The following is a 24,484-nucleotide window of genomic DNA, read 5'->3' on the forward strand; positions in this document are numbered from 1 at the left end:
TCCAAAGGCACTGTATCACTCATTGCTCTATTCCTCTGCTGTCACAGATCTACAATTCACAGGAATCCTCTCAGAATCCCTCGGTCTTGACCCATCGTCCTCTACTTTCTTCACTGCCTCAGCATAAGACACCTTCTGCACTACTCTGACTCTAGCCACCTCGACCTGCCTCTCTCGAACCGCACACTTCTGATCCCAAGCAACATGCACACCCCTACAGTTGACCCACACAATTTTATCCACCAAAACTACACAATCCTATTTTCCATGCCCTCCTGCACACTTCCCACATCTTGGACTCTCCCTTCTACCCACTACTGTGACATGACCATAAACATTGCCCCTGAAACAGTGCAGTGGTTTCTGCACAAACGCTCTAACAGGATAACTGATATTTCCTGACCTTTTTACATAAAAAACTCAAAAGGTTGACAGTGACTTCCCTATTTTGCCACGCTTACCACTGGGTCTGCATCGCACCAAACGGCGGGCGTCACAAATACCAGGAATCTTCAACTTCAAATGCTCCACCTCCACACTTAACGCTACCCCAGAAATCACTCCTGTCAATGGTGCCCTGTTCCTAAGAGCAAAGCAAAAAACTGGTATTTAGCCAAGTTGCCTCGCACGGAGCGCTTGCTCCCTCTGATGAAACACAAACAAACATCACAAGTCAACTTTAGGTTACCTTCACTGGCTCAACAGCACCCACCTCCTTTTCCACCCAACCTGAAACCACTCATGGATCAGCCAAAAGGCCTGGTTCCACCCTCTTCAAAAATCTCACTCCCACTGGACAAAACGTATCTTAGCATAACCATTAATGTAGGCTCTGAGCTCCTCACAAGACCTTCTACCCCTACCATTTCACCTCCAGAGCTAGAACTGGCGTCCGGCTCACTCTGAACTTTACACCAATCTCCTCTATATACCCTCTCCCTTGTTATTGCTAGCTTCAACAGATTCAAGCCCATCCTCTGCGCCAACCTCAGTCTTTTCAACCTCCACTCTCTTTACCTCCAATCCTCCTCCCTTAACCAATTACCTGACTCCTTCTGAAAATATTAAACTTTTTCAAGCAAAAAATCTATTTTTTGCCTCCTCGAGAGACATACTAAGCCATGTACTTCCTCCACTTCAAACACACTCTTCTACCGTGTCGATTGAATATTTTCACCCCCGTCCAGTTGGTGGGGGCATACAAATCTAACGTTTGTTTGCGGACCGCCATAATACCATAGAAGAAGAAGACCTGAGCGCTTGCCCCCCACCCGGCTTTACAAGTGGGATGCACTGTTGAGTGCTACATCCTGAGGAGTACGTGCTGATTGTATGGAGATTGTGACAGTCGGTTAAATGGCGTCCCTTGACAAGGCAATAACAAGATGTATGTCAGGAGAAGTGCAGTATTATCATAAGGAGAGTTATACCTGGAATACAGAGGAGGAATAGCGGAAAAAAGGGAGATGGTTTGTCAAAGAAGAATGGTAGAAAGTGTAAGCAGAGTGGGTTGAAGACAGGAGGAGAAATGGAAGTGAATGAGGGCGAAGTATTGGAGGTGGTAGGTGTGGTGAAGTTCTCGGAGCCCGAGGCTTGCACCGAAGGTCAGGATAAAGATGAGTCTGTGACAGTAGGAGTGAAGTTTTGGGAAAAAGTGGAACCTTGCTTTTTGGCTGATCCATTTGAGGTTTCAGGGTAGGTGAATACAGAGTTGGGGGCTGTGGAATCAGTGAGGGCAACCAGAAGTGGTATTTTAATAATTGTTTGTGTTTCTGCTGGTCAGAGGGAGCAGGCGCTCCATGTTAAACAAATGGGGACAAGAGATGTGAATTATTTTGCTCTCAAGAAAAGGGTGCCATTGAAAGGAGTGATTAATGGGGGTAGCGGTAAATGTGAAAGCTGAACAAAGGAAGGGGAAGATTCCCAGTGTATGTGATGCTCGTCGTTTGGTGTGACACAGACAGGGTGGCGTGAGTGAGTCGTTGTCTGTACTTTTGAGTTTTGATATTGAGTCTTTGCCCGACAAAGTGATGTTAGGATATATAAGTTATCCTGTACGAGCTTTTGTGCTGAATACATTACGTTGTTACAGGTGTCAAGCTTATGGGCATGTGGAAGCAGTGTGTTGGAGGGAGGTTCCTAGGTGTGAAAATTGTACAGAAGTGCATGAGACAAAGGAATGTGTAGCATTGGGGAAAGTAGTGGTATGTGTAAGTTGTAAGGGTGCCCATGGGGCTGTGGATCAGAATCGTCTGGTGTAAGAGAGTCAGGTTGAGGTTTCCAGGGTTAGAGTAGTGCAGAAGTTGTCATATGCTGAGGCAGTGAAGAAAGTAGATGAAGAGGGGTCAAGGGGGAGGGAGGAGGAGTGGTGAGAGGAGTGGTGTGAGTAGTAGATGTGTACCAGTACAGGGGGATAAACCATCAAGTAATATATGTTTCAGTAAGATTGGATTTTTGGCATTTATAGTAATGGTTATCAACTGTACTGCAGGGATAGAACATAAGTCGCAAAAAATAGAGTTTGTGGTGGCAGCTTTAGAGAGGTATTTGGGTGTGTGAGACATGACATCAGAAGAATTACAGGGTGTGTTAAGTGGTGGTGTCCCATCCTTTCAGGCTGTTGGCCTGAAGTAGGACTAAATATATATAGTGTGGTATTTTTTCATACTTTTTGTGAGTGTAGTGTTAGATGGTAAGGTATTTGTTGAATATTTGTATTTATTTTTAAGCAAAGTATACGGGAGTTATACTCCAGTCTAGTAGGTGGCAGTAATGCAACATTTATTGGATGCCAACCACAGTTAAACCTAATCGAAGAAGAAAGAAGCTTGCGTGCCTCTGTTGTCCCTCCGATTTATATCCTCACTCTGCTTTTTTTGTCATTCTGCGCCCCGGCCACCTGCTTGACCATGGCTCTGTTGAAGTCCAGCAAGGTAATCTCCAGTATTGGGACTTTCTCCCCGTCCCTGGGAGTTTTGTCTACCCGTAACAGGTAATACCAGACATGCAATCTCTGCACTGTCATGTTTGACATTGAATGAATAGCTGGCTAGCCATGCCCGCAATGACTCAAGTAGCCTAACTTCAAGTTTACTGAATTACTGAAGTGGTCATGCATTTACGTCTCTCACTGTAGTTTAGCTAGCTATCTACCTAATATTTAAATTACATTTGATTTGGTTTGCTAACTGATTGAAACTCGCATTCATCCATCCGCCGCCTGTCGTGACTGAAATGTCCCGTTCATATCTTTGGCTTTAGTCAAGTCATACTTGTAGACTTCATGGCTCAACCAGTTCACTTACAATCGAACTTGGCAAGGTTATTTTCCAGCTATGGATACTGATACTGTTATTTGGTGGCTCTGTAAAAATATTATCCAGATTTCAGTGGCAGGTAATCAGTATGTTGTCATAGTGATCATTCAGTTCATCTTGTGAAAGGTAAATTATTTAAACATTTTATATTTTAGGGTCGCAGAGGCATTTAGCCTTTGAGAATCGATGTATTTTCTCGGTTTGATCTCCCTCGCATACCGTAGCTCCCTAATTCTAGCGTGATCATTGGTTATCATGTGCAGGCCCCTGGTCGCTGATTGGCCAAGGGATGTCCCGGTTTCTACGGAGATGTGACGACAGTAACCGGTGTCCTTTCACTTTTCTCTTGGAGGACAAACTCTGTTCGCTTATAAGATACCGCTACACATCTCTGGAAAACAGACTATGTATTCGAAAAGCATCTGCAAATACACTCTGCATCACTGTCGGTTTTTGTTAGAACACCGTGCGCCGAGTGTTACATTATTCTCATTCAAAAATAATTTCGGTCTGTATTCAAGTGCATTTTAGTCCATTAGCAGGTTACATTCAAGTCTGTGACTCCACATTGGATGGACCCTCATTGGTGCTGGCATAAATAGGACTAAATAGTCAGTGTACTCCCTGTACCTATGAAGTGTATACCAAGCATATTTATGTTTGCTCGACATCTCACAAGTTAAAATGTACTAAGGTTCTGTGTGTATGTAGATCGCACAAACTGCTGATAGTAGTAGCAATATGAACCAGTGAGTAGGCTGATAATATACCCAGGTTCTTCTCACTCTGATAACAGATTTGTCAGAATCAGATAACAAGTATTCATATTTGTTATCAGTTTTACTGATTGAGGATCTGATTTTAATGTGCAGTCCCAATGTTTCTGATCAGCTGAGTGTTCAATTTTAATCGCCTGAGATCTTTTTGTTATTGGACAATGGACGTTCTGTAAGGATGTTTTATAATGCTATGTAAACAGGCTCTTTGACAGGTGACTGTTCAGTGTGTGGGCGTCATGTCTCAAGGTGGGCGTCATGTCATCATTCTTGTCTATAGTCTCGTGTTGCGGTCTTGGCGTTGCTGCCCCTTTGCGAAGCCTTCAGCTCAAAGTATCGCTGTGAGTTCCAGGGTGTTTGAACACAACTGTTGAACCTGAATCTCAGTGAGCTGTGGAGTATCACTGCTCAAGTCATAGTGGCTCACCACTACATTTGACATATCAAAACATACTACTGTACCAGTACTCAGTGGTGAGTAGCATCAGACACAACACGGTTTTAGAGTGCAAAATTACAGAAGGTTACAATAGAAATGTAGGCTGTCTAAAACAGATGTGATTCTCTGTTGGGAGTCTTGCTGTCAACTTAATTTTTTTTCCCCATGCAATGTTCTAAACATATCTCTAGTTCAGCCTCAGCAGCCCTATAGCCTCCAGTACAGCAGTGAGAGGAATATGTAAGATTAGAGGCTGTGCTTTCCCCTCTTTCAGAGGTCATGTGGAAGAGGTCAAGGGCAAGGTCATATGTGTGTATGTGTGTAATTCTATTACGGTAGTTCCTGAACTGGGCCCCTGCTAATTTTCTGTTCTTTCCTCTTCATAAGACACATTCCATACTGGGGGATGGAATTGTTTTGTGTGTGAGAGCATTTGTAAGGGTGAGAGCATATGTTTGCAGAGCCTGACCATTGCATGAGCTGTTTATCTGTGTGTGTGTGTGTGTGTGTGTGTGTGTGTGTGTGTGGCAAGGGAAGTGTGAAGTATTGGATGGATAATCAGCTTGGTGGGGTCAGTGTGAAAAAAAGACCAGGCTGTAATGACCAGATCCAAAGATATGATGAATGAGTTTGTTCTGAATTTCAAAGAACCAATCGTTGCCTTTGTTTCAACCACTCTCTCCCTGCCCTTTAGAGCTGTCATTCTGGTAGTTTAGTGGCGATGGAGAGAGATGTTCATGTATTTAGTGCAGTACATCTCCTCCCTTTTAGTGACTCCCCCTAATGCCATCCAACCCGGGCCCTTCACCTCGACAGACTTTAGCTGTGTGTAGTGTGTGTGTGTGTAGCTTTTCGCTGTGCAGGGACTGGGGGATGACCAGGCATTCACCAGGTCATAGTCCAGAGTGTGGTCTACTGTGGGTGGTTGGTGCTACTCTCCTCTGGTTGGGTGAGAGCAACCGTTTCTTGAGCAGAGTATAGTACTGTTTACCGTTGAGTTTGAGTCTTTTATTTTAAGTCCAGTTTCTTGGAGAAATATAAGCCTACACTGAGTGATTTTAGAAAAAGAAACTCATCCATTGGTGTCCACTGTGAAACAAATAAGAACACAAGTCTGCAAAATGATGTTAAATGAAGCTGCTTCTGTTTGTTTCTCCCCTCCCCTGTGTTGCAGCTCATGGTGGGGTGGAGTGCAGATGGGCCCCCCTGACCCCATCCTGGGGGTGTCGGAGGCCTTCAAGAGGGACACCAGCCCGAAGAAGATGAACCTGGGGGTGGGGGCCTACAGGGATGACCACGGCAAACCCTTTGTGCTCAATTGTGTCCGCAAGGTAGGAATACCATGACAACCAGTGTAACTACCCAGGCTTCCACACACACACAGACACAGACAGGGACTAGATTACTGTCCCCAGTTTCACCCAGCCATTCATATTTTATTGCGACTCACTCCTCAGAGGAAAGGTGAGTAGCTACGCCGGCTCTTATTGTTTTGTAATCCCGAGCTCAGCATTGGTGAAAGGCCAATCCAGTCACACTGCTATTAGCCCTTTTATGTAAGAACCGGATCAGTTAACAAACACGTAGAAGCATGAAGAAGGTGTTTTTTATGTTATTCAGCTGATTCTCACTATACAAGCTTTTATGGAGTTGCAGGCCTGTGTGTTTCTGATTGGTGCATTTCTGCACTGTCATCCTGAGCTTAACTCGTATAATGTATAACAATATGGAACCTCTATTACTGGGTAGATGTATGTTTGCATACTTTATGTATGTAAGTTTGAGGTGCAGGCTCCAGCAGACCCATGTGTTAGACATTTACAGTATTTCTGCGTAGTCGTTCTGAGCTCAGCTCACGCAGCCCTGCTAAACCCCAGCTGTGTGTGTTACGCTATTAGCTCTGATTTGGCAGGGCTTTGGATCAGTCGAGGTGGATACTGAGAAAATGTCATCATTAAAAACCTTTCTACTTCTCCTTACACTCACTATTTCTCTACCATCCTCCCCGACTCTTTCTCTCTCTCTCTCTCTTTCTCTCTCTCTCTTTCTCTCTCTCTAGGCAGAGGCTCTGATTGCTTCCAAGCAGTTGGATAAGGAGTATCTGGCCATCGGTGGTCTGGGGGACTTCACCAAGTCCTGCGCTCAGCTAGCCCTGGGGGCTGACAGCGAGGTCCTCAAGAGTGGCAGGGTGAGTGGATGCGTGGGTGGTAGCTTGGAAGCACATTTGCTGTCGGTGTGTTAAGTGAACGATAGAAATGCTATTAACATCTCTCTCCTCTCTTCAGAACATCACTGTCCAGACCATCTCAGGAACCGGCTCTCTGTGCATTGGAGCCAACTTCCTGGTAAAGACCTGCCTCTTAACAGCTAAACAGGAAGAGAATGAATGCACCAACACTACCACGGTTCCATTTGGGCCCATAGCCCCCTAGAACAGTGCACCAGCCTATACATGCCTGAAATGACTGCCTTCTCTATAATATATATGCATTACAAATGATTGTGTTCTATAAAACAATAATATCTTCATACCGGTAGTACTGCGGAGTGTGTATGGTGTCAGTCAGTTAATTCACTATATTTTTCTCTAGTCTCGTTTCCACAGTGCGTCCCGTGACGTGTACCTGCCCAAGCCCTCCTGGGGGAACCACACACCCATCTTCAGAGATGCTGGCATGCAGCTGAAAGCCTATCGCTACTACGACCCCTCCACCTGCGGCTTCGACTTCAACGGGGCGCTCGACGACATCTCTGTGAGAGAGGGATGGGAAAGGGGGGGTGCGGTTGTATGACTCCACACTGACATGGAGGACCATTACCACGTCTTCTGTGATCTGTTTTTGTATTGTTATGTTGACTTGATAAGGTGTGGGTGTCTATTTCCGTCATGAGAATCTGATTTGAATGTTAGTGTGACGGTATTTTCCCTCTGATACAGAAAATGCCAGAGAAGAGTGTGATCATGCTGCATGCCTGTGCCCATAACCCCACCGGTGTGGACCCCAAGCCTGAGCAGTGGAAGGAGATCGCTGACCTGGTGAAGGTGAGTGTGCTTACCATAGATATGAAATACCTCAATGGTGATTTCTCTGTAAAGGCCCTAACTGGCTAAAGTCTCTGTCACTACTGGGACTCTACTGCTGAAGAGTTTTACTGCCCAGTGCCTACAGGTGTTTTGTGTGAAGACTGACATCTTTACTGTGCCAGACAACTATTTACACACACATGGTCCTAATAATAACTCCTCCCCTGTTCTGCCGTTCCTTCAGAAAAGGGACCTGTTGGTGTTCTTTGACATGGCCTACCAGGGCTTTGCCAGTGGAGATATTGATCGTGATGCCTGGGCTGTTCGTCACTTCATCGAGCAGGGCCACAAAATTGTCCTGTCTCAGTCCTTCGCTAAGAACATGGGCCTCTACGGTCGGTCTCATTATACACACACACGCGCACACGCACGCACGCACGCACACACACACAAAATCTCACTCACAAACTATGGTATTGACATAGGAGAATGGTAAAAACTCCCACCGGTGTGGTATCTTACCTCTCTGTGTGTTGACAGGTGAGCGAGTGGGAGGGTTCACTGTGGTGTGTAACGATGCCGAGGAAGCTAAGAGGGTGGAGTCTCAGCTGAAGATTCTGATCCGGCCAATGTACTCCAACCCTCCAATGAATGGAGCCAGAATCGCTGCCACTATTCTCAACACACCAGACCTTTATAAAATTTGGTAAGTACACACACACACACACACCCCACAAAAAATATTGTTTGCCCATTTCACTGATCCTGTGATTTCATAATCTAGCTGACGGCCTAGGAAGGTATCTGAGTTCTCTTTGGAGTGGTCTCCTGTCTCTACACACAAATTCCATTCTGTTTCCTCATCAACCCCCCTGATGAACCTCTCTCTACACAGGTTGGAGGAGGTCCACGGCATGGCCAACCGCATCATCAAGATGAGGGAGCAGCTGGCGGCCAACCTGAAGAACGAGGGCTCCACTCACAACTGGCAGCATGTCATCGACCAAATCGGCATGTTCTGCTTCACAGGCCTCAAGCCTGAACAGGTACACACACAAACGACCACACCCACTCTTTATACCCACACCTGTACCTTACAACCTTATAAGACATTATTATATTCATATTGGTCATATTCATCAGTTGGAATGAAGTTCTAGTATAATGCTAAATTGCGTTGAGTCAAAGGTGTTTGTGTGCGTCTACCCCAGGTTGAGCGTCTGACTAAGGAGTTTTCAGTGTACATGACCAAGGATGGTAGAATCTCCATGGCAGGCGTCACTTCCAGTAACGTGGGATACCTAGCGCATGGAATCCACGCCGTCACTAAGTAAAAAGGAGAATGCTGGGAGAAACGGCGGGGCACGGTGGCGCTGGACACAATCAAAATTAAAATAACAACCTGAAAAAGAGCATTTTGTGTCATTTTACTCTCCCTGCCCCCTCCACCCATCCCTTACAGAGGTGCTGGACATTCTTAAAGACTGTCATTGTTCATCGTCAAGTTCAACTTTGACCTCAACCCTCCTCGCGGTAGGGATGGTTAGTTCCCTGTGACCTCCCCAACGAGGCCACCATGTCAAAGGTTGTTTAGTGATGGTCCAATGATCTGCCCTACATTTGACTGAGCTGATGTCTCTCTTCTACGCTTATTTATTGTATGTCAAATGTTAATATTAATGAACTTAATAAATGGCTTAATGACAGGTTAATTTTCTCTTTTAAACCTGCTCTGCTTGCTGTGGTCCAAATTACTGTTAGGCTACAGATGAGTTTACCAACACTGAGCCTCTGTTGTGTGAGAATTGTGAACTCTTGTCTGTCTTGAAAAATTTCTGTAGGATGTGAAAGTTCAACTTTTCCTCAACACCAGTAGAGTAGCAGAAAACTCAGTATTTCCAGATAACAATTAGTTATAAGATTGTCTTGCACTACCTTTAGATGAGATATGGTCATTGATATTTTAATATGCTTTAGAAATGGACAATAATGTATGATCATTCAGTCCTTTCACTCAGCCTCTGTCTCTTGCATTTCCACTTGCATTATCTTGTCTTCGATACTCAATATAAATAATTATATTACTGTACAAGTTTTGTGCTTTTGCACTAAGAGCAGGGTCTACTGTGTTTCTTCTAAGTGTTGATGAGTGAGCAGTCAGCCAGCCAGTCTTAAATGCCCACTGAATGTTCCTCTCACCCCCCCAAGCAATGGTTTATGAGGTTTTAAAGGTGCAATATACAGAAATCGCTCTGCCATTTCCTGGTTGCTAAAATTCTAATAGTTTGCCTAATTTCAGTTTGACAACAAGTAATGTGTAGAGAATCATTGTACCATCTAAACTGCTGTGGAATATATCTTCTATAACCAAAAGTGTTGTATTTTCAGCTGTTCAAAGCTGGTGTACAAAACTGAAAGTAAGATGCAAAAAATGAAACGTAATGGTAAGCAGAGACAGTGCACAGAACAGATCTACTGCTTCTTAAACTTGCTTTCAATGACAATGACTGATCTATAACTAAACAATTCCATTTGAATTTGGTCCAGAAAGTTAAATTGCAGCTTTAAAAGGATAGACTGTCCTATGATGGTGCTCTTGTATTTCCACAAGAAAAGGCATTTTACAAGTGTTATTTAGATCACTGGGTGATTCCTATCCCCTCCGTTTCAGAACCAAGAGGTTATAGAACTTCTATTAATATATATAGAACGTTGTATAGACAGTGTTTTGCTCCAATGATCAGCCTTCGAACATTTTCTCTGTGTGTGTCTTTCTGATTGTAACAAGACAGATTGTGCAGGGAAATTCACATTTCTGCTGTCTACTCATGAAGATTAAGCTGCTCTGTCGCCATTTTCGTGTTAGCGCAAAATAATAAAACAATATGGAGCACCGGTCAGGTCTTTCTCTGAACAATTAATAAAATATCTAGCATTGAAATAACTGGGCTTATTTTGTATTTCTTTCTAACAAGAATATTGTCAAACCAAATGTAAGAAACTGAACTGATACCGTTGGACTATGTCAATGGTACCCAACCTTTTTCAGTTACTGTACCACCAACTGAATTTTGCTCTGGCTGGAGTACCCCTGAAATACCCCCTCATGCATTTGACCAGTATGATGATGGTCTCATGAATCTTCTCAAGTACCCCCTGTGGATAGACCAAGTACCCCCAGGGGTCCTAGTACCCCTGGTTGGGAACAAGTGTAGGACATGATTTTACTACGTAAATCATTGGTTTTATTAGACACAAAATACTCTTGTTTTATGAAGATGTATCTGCAGTACACAGGAGGTTGGTGGCAAATTAATTGGGGAGGACAGGCTCGTGATAATGGCTGGAGCGGAATAGGTGGAATGGTATCAAATACATCAAACATACAGTTGAAGTTGGAAGTTTACATACACTTAGGTTGGAGTCATTAAAACTCGTTTTTCAACCACTCCACAAATTTCTTGTTAACAAACTATAGGACATCTACTTTGTGCACAATACATTTTTCCAACAATTGTTTACAGACATATTATTTGACTTATAATTCACTATATCACAATTCCAGTGGGGCAGAAGTTTACATACACTAAGTTGACTGTGCCTTTAAACAGCTTGGAAAATTCCAGAAAATGATGTCATGGCTTTAGAAGCTTCTGATAGGCTAATTGACATCATTTGAGTCAATTGGAGGTGTACCTGTGGATGTATTTCAAGGTCTACCTTCAAACCCAGTGCTTCTTTGCTTGACATCATGGGAAAATAAAAAAAAATCAGCCAAGACCTCAGAAAAACAATTGTAGACCTCCACAAGTCTGGTTCATTCTTGGGAGCAATTTCCAAATGCCTGAAGGTACCACGTTTATCTGTACAAACAATAGTACGCAAGTATAAACACCATGGGACCACACAGCCATCATACTGCTCAGGAAGGAGAAGCGTTCTGTCTCCTAGAGATGAACGTACTTTGGTGCGAAAAGTGCAAATCAATCCCAGAACAACAGCAAAGGAACTTGTGAAGATGCTGGAGGAAACGGGTACAAAAGTATCTATATCCACAGTAAAACAAGTCCTATATTGACATGACCTGAAAGGCCGCTCAGCAAGGAAGAAGCCACTGCTCCAAAACAGCCATTAAAAAGCCAGACTACGGTTTGCAACTGCACATGGGGACAAAGATTGTACTTTTTGGAGAAATGTCCTCTGGTCTGATGAAACAAAAATAGAACTGTTTGGCCATAATGACCATCGTTATGTTTGGAGGAAAAAGGGGAGGCTTGCAAGCCGAGGAACACCATCCCAACCGTGAAGCATGGGGGTGACAGCATCATGTTGTGAGGGTGCTTTGCTGCAGGAAGGACTGGTACACTTCACAAAATAGATGGCATCATGAGGCAATCCTATAGAAAATTTGTGGGCAGAACTGAAAAAGCGTGTGTGAGCAAGGAGGCCTACAAACCTGACTCAGTTACACCAGCTCTGTCAGGAGGAATGGGCCAAAATTCACCCAACTTATTGTGGGAAGCTTGTGGAAGGACTACCTGAAACATTTGACTCAAGTTAAACAATTTAAAGGCAAGGCTACCAAATACTAATTGAGTGTGTGTAAACTTCTGACCCACTGGGAATGTGATGAAATAAAAGCTGAAATCAATTATTCTCTCTACTATTATTCTGACATTTCACATTCTTAAAATAAAGTGGTTATCCTAAGAGAGGGAATTTTTACTATGATTAAATGTCAGGAATTGTGAAAAACTGAGTTTAAATGTATTTGGCTAAGGTGTATCTAAACTTCCCACTTCAACTGTATTGTTTCCATATGTTTGAAGCCATTCTAGTCGCGCTGTTCCGGATATTATTATGAGCCGTCCTCCCCTTAGCAGCCTCCTGTGCTGCAGTATCTACCCTGCTAAAACCCTCTCTGGTATAATTTTATGTTCTCGTGGCAGTAAACTCAAATCCCACCATGCACATCGTTTTAAAGACGTAATTTTACATCGTCACATGATCACGTCCCAACCAAGTCACATTCCATCGTTGCTTGTTCAGCAGGAATTTCATTGCACGTGCGGTTGTTGCAGAAAAACACAAGCATCGGAGAGACAGTAGAGAGGTATTTATCGAGTATTTGAGTATATTATATGCATTTTCATATTTTCAACTGAATAGGTTAAATAATATGTAGATGAAGAGGTTGGTAGCAGCTTTCGAAAACTATCAGCCAGCTAGCAACAGCTGACTATGATGCGGTGTCCAGTTTGCTGTAAAGACATCACCAATCAGGTTCATTGTCGTGATTTGTGTTTTCCTAGGCATGTAGCTAGATCTGAATCTAAGATTCAGCTGCTCTATATGCAAAGTTGACAAAATGCTACAAAATGTCTGTATTTTATTAATGTTTCTAGTCGTTGTTATTGTTGAGGTAGCTCCAGTGGCGTTTCTATGATTTGATGACATTGGGGGCTTAGCCCAAATCCAAAAAGGGAACACTAGTAGGGGGGTCCGTGGGCATCCTCCCTGGAAGAAGACATTTTAATTTCAATAGCTAAATGCATCAAACAAACTTTTGAGATTAACATTGAGAGAACATAATTATTAAAGCTGCAACATGTAACTTTTTGCTTGACCTGACCACATTCACATAGAAATATGATTCACATATCGGTCATTCTCATTGAAAGTAAATCTAAGATGCGGGATATGTTCTATGTGCGCTATTTCTGTGCTTCATAAGTATCGTTTTTACGTCTTTTACTTTCAGTTTTGTACACAATCTTCAAACAACTTAAATATATACACACTACCAGTCATGGGTTTTTCTTTATTTGGACTATTTTCTACATTGTAGAATAATATTGAAGACATCAACACTATGAAATAACACATATGGAATCATGTAGTACCCAAACAAGTGTTAAACAAATCAACATAAATTTGAGATTCATCAAATAGCCACCCTTTGCCTTGATGACAGCTTTGCACACTCTTGGCATTCTCTCAACCAGCTTCACGAGGTAGTCACCTGGAATGTATTTAAATTAACAGATGTGCCTTCTTAAAAGTGAATTAGTGGAATTTCTTTCCTTAATGCATTTGAGCCAATCAGTTTTGTTGTGACAAGGTAGGGGGGTATACAGAAAAATGCCCTATTTGGTAAAAGACCAAGTCCATATTATGGCAAGAACAGCTCAAATAAGCAAAGAGAAAAGACAGTCCATCATTACTTTAAGACAAGAAGGTCAGTCAAACTGGAACATTTCAAGAACTTTTAAAGTTTATTCAAGTGCAGTCACAAAAACCATCAAGCGCTATGATGAAACTGGCTCTCATGAGGACCGACACAGGAATGGAAGACCCATAGTTACTTCTGCTGCAGAGGATATGTTCACTAGAGTTACCAGCCTCAGAAATTGCAGCCCAAATAAATGCTTCAGAGTTCAAGTAACAGACACATCTCAACATCAACTGTTAAGAGGAGAATGTGTGAATCAGGCCTTCATGGTAGAATTGCTGCAAATAAACCACTAGTAAAGGACACCAATAAGAAGACACTTGTTTGGGCCAAGAAACACGAGCAATGGACATTAGACCGGTGGAAATCTGTCCTTTGGTCTGGAGTCCAAATTGGAGATTTTGGGTTCCAACTGCCGTGACTTTGTGAGACGCATTGTGGGCGAACGGATATCCGCATGTGTATTTCCCACCGTAAAGCATGGAGGAGGAGGTTTTATGGTGTGGGGGTGCTATGCTGGTGACACTGTCTGTGATTTATTTAGAATTGAAGTCACATTTAACCAGCATGGCTACCACAGCATTCTGCAGCGATACGCCATCCCATCTGGTTTGCGCTTAGTGGGACTGTTTTTCAACAAGACAATGACCCAACACACCTCCAGGCTGTTAAGAAGGAGAGTGATGGAATGCTGCATCAGATGACCTGGCCTCCACAATCCCCCGTTCTCAATTAAATTGAGATGGTTTGGGATGAGTTGGAACACAGAGTGAAGGAAAAGCAGCCAACAAGTGCTCAGCATATGTGGGAACTCCTTCAAGACTGTTGGAAAAGCATTCCAGGTTAAGCTGGTTGTAAGAATGACAAGAGTGCAAAGGTTGGCTATTTTAAGAATCTCAAATATAAAATATATGTATATTTGTTTAAACACTTTTTTGGGGGGATACTACATGATTCCATGTGTGTTATTTTCTAGGTTTGATGTCTTCAGTGTTATTCTACAATGTAGAAAATAGTCAAAATAAAGAAAAACCCTTGAATGAGTAGGTGTTCTAAACCTTCTAAGACCGGTAGTGTATTTCACAGTGGTTTAGATGGTAGAGTGATTCTTGTTTTGGGGCTTGTTTTGTCACATAAACTGAAGTTAGGCAAACTATTTAGAATTTTTGCGACCAGGAAGTGTCGGAGCGATTTCGGCATATTGCACCTTTTAAGAATTTGGTAAAAAATTATAATAAATATAGGTAAACTATCCCTTTTTAAAATAGGTCTTAAAGAAAGTCCTGCAGGGGATATATTTCCCCTTCAGGGGATTTGAAAATGTTCATGGTATGATAATTAATTTCTCCAAGTCACCTCAACTTCAAGAAAAATCTGAAGGTGGTTTGAGGATGACTAGTTGCAGACATGTCATCTTTTTATTTTGTGTTTATGGTCTATTGACAGGCCCCTTACCATCTCTGCCTAGCAGCTTGTGAACACAAACAAAATGACAAAATAATTTTGTTAAGAGAAGTATGTAGTCTATTTCCCTTTGACTAAATGAAGTGAGATGAAGTTGTTATCCACCTTGTATTTCAATATAGCCTATTCTCATTTATGACTTAAAAATAACATGTCCATGACATGGCTTAGCTACATGAATGCCTACAAAAATGCATAGCCTCTGACAAGCACAATAATGATCCTGTTTAGTGTGTAGGTCACATGCCTGACAGTGAGGTTTCCAACAGTTATCTACTGTGACAGACTGTGTCATCATGAGAACAGTGACCCTGATCACTGAAGTCCACTTTGTGATCCTTCTCAGGGATATGAAGTGAAAATCTCTTGGGATCAGACCTATCTAAAACGAATGATTACATGTCTCTTTAGAATGTGTTTCAGATGGGTGCTGTAAAGCAGGGGTAGGCAACTAGATTCAGCCTAGGGGCAATTTTTGTCGGAGCGAATGGTCGGTGTGCCGGAACATAATTCTAATAATTTTGAACACTGCAAATTGACCACAACTAGGCCCAAAAAGAGGTTGTATTTGAAAATAAAAATGTCATAACTTGATTACTTTGAGACATGATCATGTCTCTTTTTTTCTTCGTGGGAATACTTGGGAACAGATTTCTTAAATTAAACTCATTTTTAGGTGAGTTCCTGGTGATTTTAGTATTTTTTTTACCAGACCTTTTTTTTATTTAGTTAAGATTTGTATTTTTCGTCATATCCTTGTGTCGGTGAGTAAAGCAAGGTCAGCCTACAGCACAAGGCATGGGACTGGGGGGAGAACACACTGACAACAACGTGTAGGCTACTGGGAAAGCAGGTTGTAGCTTTACTAGGTAGTAAGCACTTAGAGAGCGCTGAGATAAGGTGTCGAGAAGGCCAAAGCTGTAATGTGTGTTTGTCTTGTTGCAGATTGACGAAAGGATTGACTGCTGGGTGACACTACATCCACTTTGAGGATAAACTGACAAGCAGTCATCTGTGTCCTGAATGTCACAAGAGCCACAACAAACTTTCAACCTTCAGACTTACCCCTCAACCCAAACTCTGAATACCCTCAGCTCTTTAGTGTTGAAGTCTGTGTCGAACAGAGTAGGGTGAATTTGAGGGTGTTTTAGGTAGTGTTTTTGGGACTGTACCAGCCGGGTGGTGTCCCATGGCGATTAACAGTGAGGCAGGGGACTGGGCCGAGGCTGGGAGTGAAGATGCTGGTGAGAGGGTGTGGCTACTGCAGAGCCCCAGTGTGGAGTCCGTCCGCCCCCCTTTGTCAGACAGTGAGAGGAGTGGAGGGGTGTCTGCCACAGCCGCTGTCTTCATTGTGGTGAACGCTGCGCTGGGGGCAGGACTACTCAACTTCCCCGCCGCCTTCAACGTGGCTGGAGGCGTGATTGCAGGGGTGGTGCTACAGATGGTGAGCGCTACACACACACTTTTGAGACCGAAGCCTGCACACTGTGGCACTCCAGGAGCAGAAGTGAGAAATACTGCATATATATACAGGGATGTATTTGGTAAAACTTCCTGTTTTTGTGTGTTGTAGTCCATGCTGAGTTTCATCATCAGCGGTCTGGTGATCCTGGCATACTGCTCCCAGGTTAGTAAGTTAATACACCACCCCCCCCCCCCACTTACAATTTAGGACAGTCTTATCCAGCAGTACTCATCCTAGTGACCCTGTGCTGTTTGTCTAGGTCAGTAATGAGAGCACCTATCAGGAGGTGGTGCGGGCCTCGTGTGGGAAGGTCACCGGGGTAATCTGTGAGGTGGCCATCGCCGTCTACACCTTCGGCACCTGCATCGCCTTCCTTATCGTCATTGGAGACCAGCTGGACCGCTGTGAGTGTTTCTCACACATAGATAATGAACGTGTGCACGCACCTTTTTAAATACTTTATTTTAATCCACAAATCACATTACAGTCGAAGAATTCAAGAAATTCAAAAGGACACGGATATCTGGACACTTATGGATGCATTTACTTGAAGACAGTGCAGATGCAAAGTTTGACGGCACTCGGTTACTGAACTTTGCATCTGCACTGTTCTTCAGATAAATGTGTTTTTGGTAATAGTTAAAAGTAGTCATTGCGCATAGAGTTGTCTGGGTTGTTTAACTTTGCAATCATTGTTTTTTGTTTGACATTTTAAAGTAAAAAAATCGAAGTCCCCACATCACTCTGTTACCGTAGAATTGCCCACCTTCTTCTCCAAACCGCTAAGCTGCACATGACAGCTGACACACAAGGGCTGGTATTTCAGCAACTTGTCAGCAAAGGTCTGCTCCATGTAGGAGTCAAAAGAGCAACCCACTTCTAAAATGAGCTCCTCCCCCACAACAACAATATCTGGCATATTCTGTATACAAGAAAACACAACATCAAACCAGCCTCCTCTGACAAGAGACTGTTTGTGAATGGTGGTACTGTCTGTCTCACATCACTAGCTATCAGGTCAATGAGGCGGTCATGTCTAGCTGTGTGTAAATCCTTGTATGAACGCAACCATTAACAACGTGCCACAGACTCCATTACGTTTGACTTGTGTAAAATACAATACAGATCATAGTTTGCAGGGTACCAGAGTGCTAGTTTACACACACACACACACACACACACACACACACACACACACACACACACACACACACACACACACACACACACACACACACACACACACACAGTTGACGAAACAGAAGGTCATTTCACTCAAAGTTGCAGATTGTAGCATTGACTAGCCTTTTTCACCAGTTTTCCATTTCCTTTGTACCTTCAAAAAAGGTAATCCTTATCTGTTATTGCACCATCACACTCGCTGTGTGTTAGTTGATGTGTTGTTAGTGTCGTCAGTAAATTCAGAGTTATTATCACCGTGGATAAGAGCCAAGGGAGTCTGTGATGAGATCTTCTAGCTCAGCTGTTTAGATGTGCCGTCATAATGAAACGGCCATTAACCCTTTAAGTGCTGATCAGTTGGAAAGCCACCTTAGGTCAGCCTCAGATGGACTATGACCCTGCTATCAGATAGCCAGCACTACAACAATTCCACTTTAAATAAGACGTTAGTCAATGGAATGTTTTGTTTGCTCTGCGGCCTTTCCTCTATCTCTCTCACTATCTCTGTCTTTCTGTAGTGATAGCTGCAATAGCTCATTTGCCAGACGGTGTGGTCGGTGGTCACTGGTACATTGACCGTAAGTTCACCATTTGTGTGACCGCCGTCCTGGTCATTCTGCCTCTTTCCATCCCCAAAGAGATTGGCTTCCAGAAATACGCCAGGTAGGCCTTCCTGCATCCAACGAATACACTTTACAAATTGACCAAGTATATCTTTCCACACCACCCTTTAGTCTACAACTGATGATTGAATTAGAATTTGAAGACTGCTTTGTATCAGTAGGCTACAGGAACACAGGTCCGTCTGATATTGCTGTTCTCCTGTTTGTAGTGCGCTGAGTGTTGTTGGCACCTGGTATGTCACCATTGTGGTAATACTGAAATACATCTGGCCTGATAAAGAGATGACCCCTGGCTACATTCCAACCAGGTAAGCTAACTGAACTACTGTACCAGTCAAAAGGTTGGACACACCTACTCATTCCAGGGTTTTTCTTTATTTTCTACATTGTAGAATAATAGTGAAGACATGAAAACTATGAAATAACACATATGGAATCATGTAGTAACCAAAGAAGTGTTAAACAAATCAACATATATTTAAATTTGAGATTCTTCAAATAGCCACCCTTTGCCTTGATGACAGCTTTGCACACTTTTGGCATTCTCACAACCAGCTTCATGAGGTAGTCACCTCGAATGCATTTCAATTAACAGGTGTGCCTTGTTAATTTGTGGAATTTCTTTCTTTAATGCGTTTCAGCTAATCCATTTTGTTTTGACAAGGTAGGGGTGGTAAACAGAAGATATCCCTATTTGTTAAAAGACCAAATCCATATTATGGCAAGAACAGCTCAAAAAAACTAAGGGAAATGACAGTCCATCATTACTTTAAGACATGAAGGTCAGTCAAACCAGGAAGTTTCTTCAAGTGCAGTCGCAAAAACTATCAAGTGCTATGATGAAACTGACTCTTGTGAGGACCGCCACAGGAAAGGAAGACCCAGAGTTACTTCTGCTGCAGAGGATAAGTTCATTAGAGTTAACTGCACCTCAGATTGCAGCCCAAATAAATGCTTCACAGAGTTCAAGTAACAGACACATCTCAACATCAACTGTTCAGAGGAGACTGTGTGAATCAGGCCTTCACGGTCGAATTGCTGAAAGAAACCAGTACATAAGGACATCAATAAGAAGAAGAGACTTGCTTGAAAGAAACACGAGCAATGGACATTAGACCTGTGGAAATCTATCCTTCGGTCTGATGAGTCCAAATTGGAGATTTTTGGTTCCAAGCACAATGTCTCTGATACGTAGGTGAACGGATAATAGGAGGTGTGATGGTGTGGGGGAGCTTTGCTGGTGATACTGTCTGTGATTTATTTAGAATTCAAGGCACACTTACCCAGCATGGCTACCACAGCATTCTGCAGCGATACGCCATTCCATTTGGTTTGCACTTAGTGGGACTATAATTTTGTTTTTCAACAGGGCCATGACCCAAAACACACCTCCAGGCTGTGTAAGGGCTATTTGACCAAGGAGAGTGATGGAGTGCTGCATCAGATGACCTGGCCTCCACAATCCCCCGACCTCAACCCAATTGAGATGGTTTGGGATCAGTTGGACCGCAGAGTGAAGAAAAAGCAGCCAAACAAGTGCTTAGCATATGTGGGAACTCCTTCAAGACTGTTGGAATATCATTCCTCATAAAGCTGGTTGAGAGAATGCCAAGAGTTTGCAAAGCACCCATGGTGCCAGACGGGAGATAGATTCCAGAAACGGCATTTCAGCCCACTCGCCTTTCATTTAAAGCACAGTCTACATCAAACTACAGTTCCCATCATGCTTTGTTTGTGTTGATCAGCCAGTGTGTCTGTTACAGCCCGTCCTCCTGGAGTGCAGTGTTGAACGCCATGCCCACCATTTGCTTTAGCTTCCAGGTATCTGTCTGTGTTTGTGAGTGTGTGTATTAATGTGCAAGGGTGTGCGTATGGCTATTCTATTACTTGATTGAAAATGCTTGAAGTTACTTACATCCTCACACATTCTCTCTTTCTCACTTTCTCTATCTCTCAGTGTCATGTGAGCAGTGTGCCAGTGTTTAACAGCATGAGAAGGAGTGAACTCAAGCCCTGGGGAGGTGTGGTCACTGTCGGCATGATCATCTGCCTCTTTGTCTACACTGGCACAGGTGTGTGTGTGTGTTTGTCCACTGTGTGGCTCTATAGTCAGTTTGGAAAGCATCTGGTTTTTTTTTATGACATAGCCCATTTCTTGTGTGATTCGTTGATGTGTAATGGTGCATACTCCATGTCTCAGGTGTCTGTGGCTTTCTGTCATTTGGGTCTAACGTCAGTCAGGATGTGCTGATGTCATATCCTCCTAATGACATCGCCGTGGCGATCGCAAGGGCCTTCGTCGTCATCTGTGTTATCACCTCCTATCCCATTCTTCACTTCTGTGGCCGGTGAGACACTAACCTTACCCTACAAAGCACTGTGTGCCACCCATGCCATTTCAGTACTACATTGTTGTGTAACTTGTTTCTTCAGGGCGGTGCTGGAGGGGCTATGGCTCCGTTTCCATGGCGAGCAGGTGGAATTGTGTGTGAGGCGTGAGCGGAGACGCAGAGTGTTGCAGACGCTTGTGTGGTTCACGATCACACTCGTCCTCGCACTCTTCATCCCCGACATTGGCCGAGTCATCTCCCTCATCGGAGGCCTGGCAGCCTGTTTCATCTTTGTCTTCCCAGGTACGACCAGTGTGTCTGATTCTGTGTGTGTGTGTTTCCAATGTGTTTATATCAGCAATAAGCATAATGCCTGTATATAATGTCTGCTCTTCCCTGCAGGTCTGTGTCTGATTCAGGCAAAGCTCTCAGAAACAGAGGTCCGATCTGCTAGGTAAGACTAGACTCACTACCTGTACGTAATTGAACAAATGTAAATGACGAAATCTCCTGATGTGACTGTTACTGAACGCTGATCTCCTCTCTCCATAGCTGGCATGGGATGGTGGTCTACGGTGTCCTCATGGTAACCATCGGCACTTTCATCTTTGGCCAGACCACCACCAATGCCATCTATCAAGATGCCATCCACTATTCGGACAGCCAATAGAATTCTGACCAGGAAGACTCTTTGCTGGAGGAGGAGGAGGATGCAGGTCTATGCTGCTATTCTGAACTTTATTGACTTGTATCAGGATGTGGAGGATCCAACACATACATGCAAACACACTCCCTCTTGTGACCTCTCCTGCATGCCGCACGTCTCGTTGTCTCCCTGATGATGAAACCGCTCCATAGCAAGGACTCGTGTCACCTATGGAGCGATGCTCTAGGATTGGATGAGAGTCCTGAGAGCAACCTCTGACAATGGACCTATCTTTTCAAAAAGATTATGCAAATGTTATGTTTTTGATTTTAATTTATTTTCGCCCCGTTGTGGGCTGCAGTACCAAATCCGTCTTGACATTCTCAGCCCCTCCATATGCCTTTCCCTGCTGGCCCAGCATGCACCACTGCACTACAGGTGGCATCCCATCCCTCAAGAAACTGGGCAGTGGGAGAGGGTACCTCTCTCTAATTGGTGTTGTTACTGATGAGTAATGAACATACTGTTTTAAGAATGTGGCCAAACATATCCATCAATTTTTATAGTAATTTTACAATTCCAATGATTAAGTGGTTTGAAGATGTATCCTGCAACTGCAGTTCTGAAATCTGTGTAATGTGGCAAGTGAATTATAATTTTAAGTGATTTTGAATGCCTTTGAGATATCAGAAGTCTGGGGTCTCAGGCTGATTCCTGTGGTTAAATGATTGTATTTGGCCTACCTTTAAACAGACAGATATTTTAAATATGCTTTACTGATAGAGAGATTAGCTATAGACTACAGACAGAGAGGTAATGGACAAAAATCTATCATGTTCAAAGGGATTGTTCCTCAGGGCAGCAATTGCTGTTTTACAATGACTTGAATGAGATTGGAAATGCTTGAAATTCAATTACTTTTTATTGTTTTATAACTTGTATTCCATAATTGGAGCCAAGGGAAATAGTTTTTTCTGAACTGAACCAATTTAGTAATCTGGTTGAACAATAAGCAGTCTTATATTATCATGAATTCTCCTGTTATCAATCTACAATTTAATAAACATGACGGTTTTGTCATTGAATTCAGATTGTCATAGTTTTGTCCTAAACCCTCATGTTAGTGAAAACATCTTATCAGATGAATGATTATGGCAGGTAAAAATAATCAACATTTAAAAATGAATACATTTGGTAGACACACATACACAAATCAAATCAAATGTATTTATATAGCCCTTCGTACATCAGCTGATATCTCAAAGTGCTGTACAGAAACCCAGCCTAAAACCCCAAACAGCAAGCAATGCATGTGAAAGAAGCACGGTGGCTAGGAAAAACTCCCTAGGAAAAACTCCCTAGAAAGGCCAAAACCTAGGAAGAAACCTAGAGAGGAACCAGGCTATGAGGGGTGGCCAGTCCTCTTCTGGCTGTGCCGGGTGGATATTATAACAGAACAAGGTTAAAATGTTCATAAATGACCAGCATGGTCAAATAATAATATCATAGTAGTTGTCGAGGGTGCAACAAGCACGTCCGGTGAACAGGTCAGGGTTCCATAGCCGCAGGCAGAACAGTTGAAACTGGAGCAGCAGCACGGCCAGGTGGACTGGGGACAGCAAGGAGTCATCATGCCAGGTAGTCCTGAGGCATGGTCCTAGGGCTCAGGTCCTCCGAGAGAGAGAATTAGAGAGGGCATATTTCAATTCACACAGGACACCGGATAAGACGAGAAATACTCCAGATGTAACAGACTGACCCTAGCCCCCCGACACATAAACTACTAGGCTGAGACGGGAGGGATCAGAAGACACTGTGGCCCCATCCGATGATACCCCCGGACAGGGCCAAACAGGCAGGATATAACCCCACCCACTTTGCCAAAGCACAGCCCCCACACCACCCCACACAGCTCATTGGAAGAGGAAGTGTAAACTCGAACAGTCTATTAGCTAGAAAGGTATCTTGGTGGTGTACAGTGGCGATTTTAGCATGTAAATCTTGGTGGGGCAAAAATAAAATTAATTGTGGGATGCGTGCCAGCAAATCCACAACACTAAACAATACATTAATTGCACTATAACGGTGACAAACGGTGCCCAGACACTGTTAGGGCCTACATAAAACTGTCCCAACAGCAGCCCCAACATCTTACCACTGCTACACCTGGCTATCAGCGGAGCCTTGTCTGGCAGCCAAACAGTTCATTCAGCCTCATTTACTGCCTTTTAAAAAAACATAGCTAATATGGCTGACTTGCTTAAACAAATGTGGTTTCTAATGACAATTGAGATGTACAAACTATGCCATAAGGGGACGACAAGCGGATAATAGGCAATCCGTAATTTCGAATAAGACATGAGCGAGCTAGGATGGATGTAACATTAGTCAATATAACTATTTGTTTAGCACTTTTGAAATGTACAGTGACAGAATTCAGAACATGGGCCGTTCTTACAGTGTTCTCCCTGTACACCAAGTCAGAACCGTAGGATAAATAAAGGGGGCATGTAAGCAGACAATGAAAGCTCTTACAATATTCAATGATTACATTTCTCTAAAACAGGTTATAGGCTTCATGTGCACCACCAAGTTAGAACAGTAGGTGAAATTAAGGGGTAAATAGACCAAATTATTAGGGTGAAGCACATGGGCTACTAACATCTTACTACATAACATACACTTAGTATTACTTTCTTAGCTACAGTATACATATCTCCCTGGCATATTACATCATTTATGCAGCAGCAATACATTTTTGGACTGACCTTGTGCTGTGCTCACTTGAACAGGAAGGTGGCGTGGCAGTCCTTTGTGGGCAAATTTTGTCATCAAAGTCTGGCATTCTCTGGATTTATGGTGCTTTCAAAACAACTGGGAACTCGGAAAAAAACAAGGTAAAATCATGATGAGGTCATTGATCTTCAGGTCAGAGCTCTAGAAAGAGGCCGGATTTACAATTCCGAGTTGGATGACCATTCAAAA

General features: G+C 43.2%; 2 protein-coding genes across 3 annotated transcripts; both read left to right on the forward strand.

Moving 5' to 3' along the window:
• Positions 1 to 2,789: 2,789 nt before the first annotated feature.
• LOC106587404 (aspartate aminotransferase, mitochondrial) lies at positions 2,790 to 10,501 on the forward strand. The gene is made up of 10 exons (XM_014175760.2): positions 2,790 to 2,992; positions 5,707 to 5,863; positions 6,592 to 6,720; positions 6,818 to 6,877; positions 7,124 to 7,285; positions 7,471 to 7,575; positions 7,802 to 7,952; positions 8,098 to 8,263; positions 8,453 to 8,603; positions 8,769 to 10,501. Exons 1-10 carry the CDS (start codon positions 2,910 to 2,912, stop codon positions 8,889 to 8,891), a joined length of 1,287 nt encoding a protein of 428 aa, XP_014031235.1. The 5' UTR covers positions 2,790 to 2,909; the 3' UTR covers positions 8,892 to 10,501.
• Positions 10,502 to 12,531: 2,030 nt separating this feature from the next.
• Positions 12,532 to 22,584, forward strand: LOC106587403 (putative sodium-coupled neutral amino acid transporter 7). Of its 2 annotated transcripts, none has more exons than XM_014175757.2 (12): positions 12,532 to 12,670; positions 16,199 to 16,697; positions 16,827 to 16,880; positions 16,978 to 17,122; positions 18,419 to 18,563; positions 18,733 to 18,831; positions 20,287 to 20,344; positions 20,481 to 20,595; positions 20,724 to 20,871; positions 20,957 to 21,156; positions 21,256 to 21,307; positions 21,406 to 22,584. In XM_014175757.2, the coding sequence occupies exons 2-12, from the start codon at positions 16,443 to 16,445 to the stop codon at positions 21,521 to 21,523; spliced, it is 1,389 nt and encodes a 462-aa protein (XP_014031232.1). In that variant the 5' UTR covers positions 12,532 to 12,670; positions 16,199 to 16,442; the 3' UTR covers positions 21,524 to 22,584. The 2 variants fall into 2 exon arrangements, with proteins under 2 accessions (XP_014031232.1, XP_014031234.1); XM_014175759.2 differs by lacking the exon at positions 12,532 to 12,670 and adding an exon at positions 14,573 to 14,666.
• The last annotated feature ends 1,900 nt before the right edge of the window (positions 22,585 to 24,484 follow it).

This window comes from Salmo salar, chromosome ssa26, assembly GCF_905237065.1.
Source record: "Salmo salar chromosome ssa26, Ssal_v3.1, whole genome shotgun sequence".
Taxonomy (NCBI): Eukaryota; Metazoa; Chordata; class Actinopteri; order Salmoniformes; family Salmonidae; genus Salmo; species Salmo salar.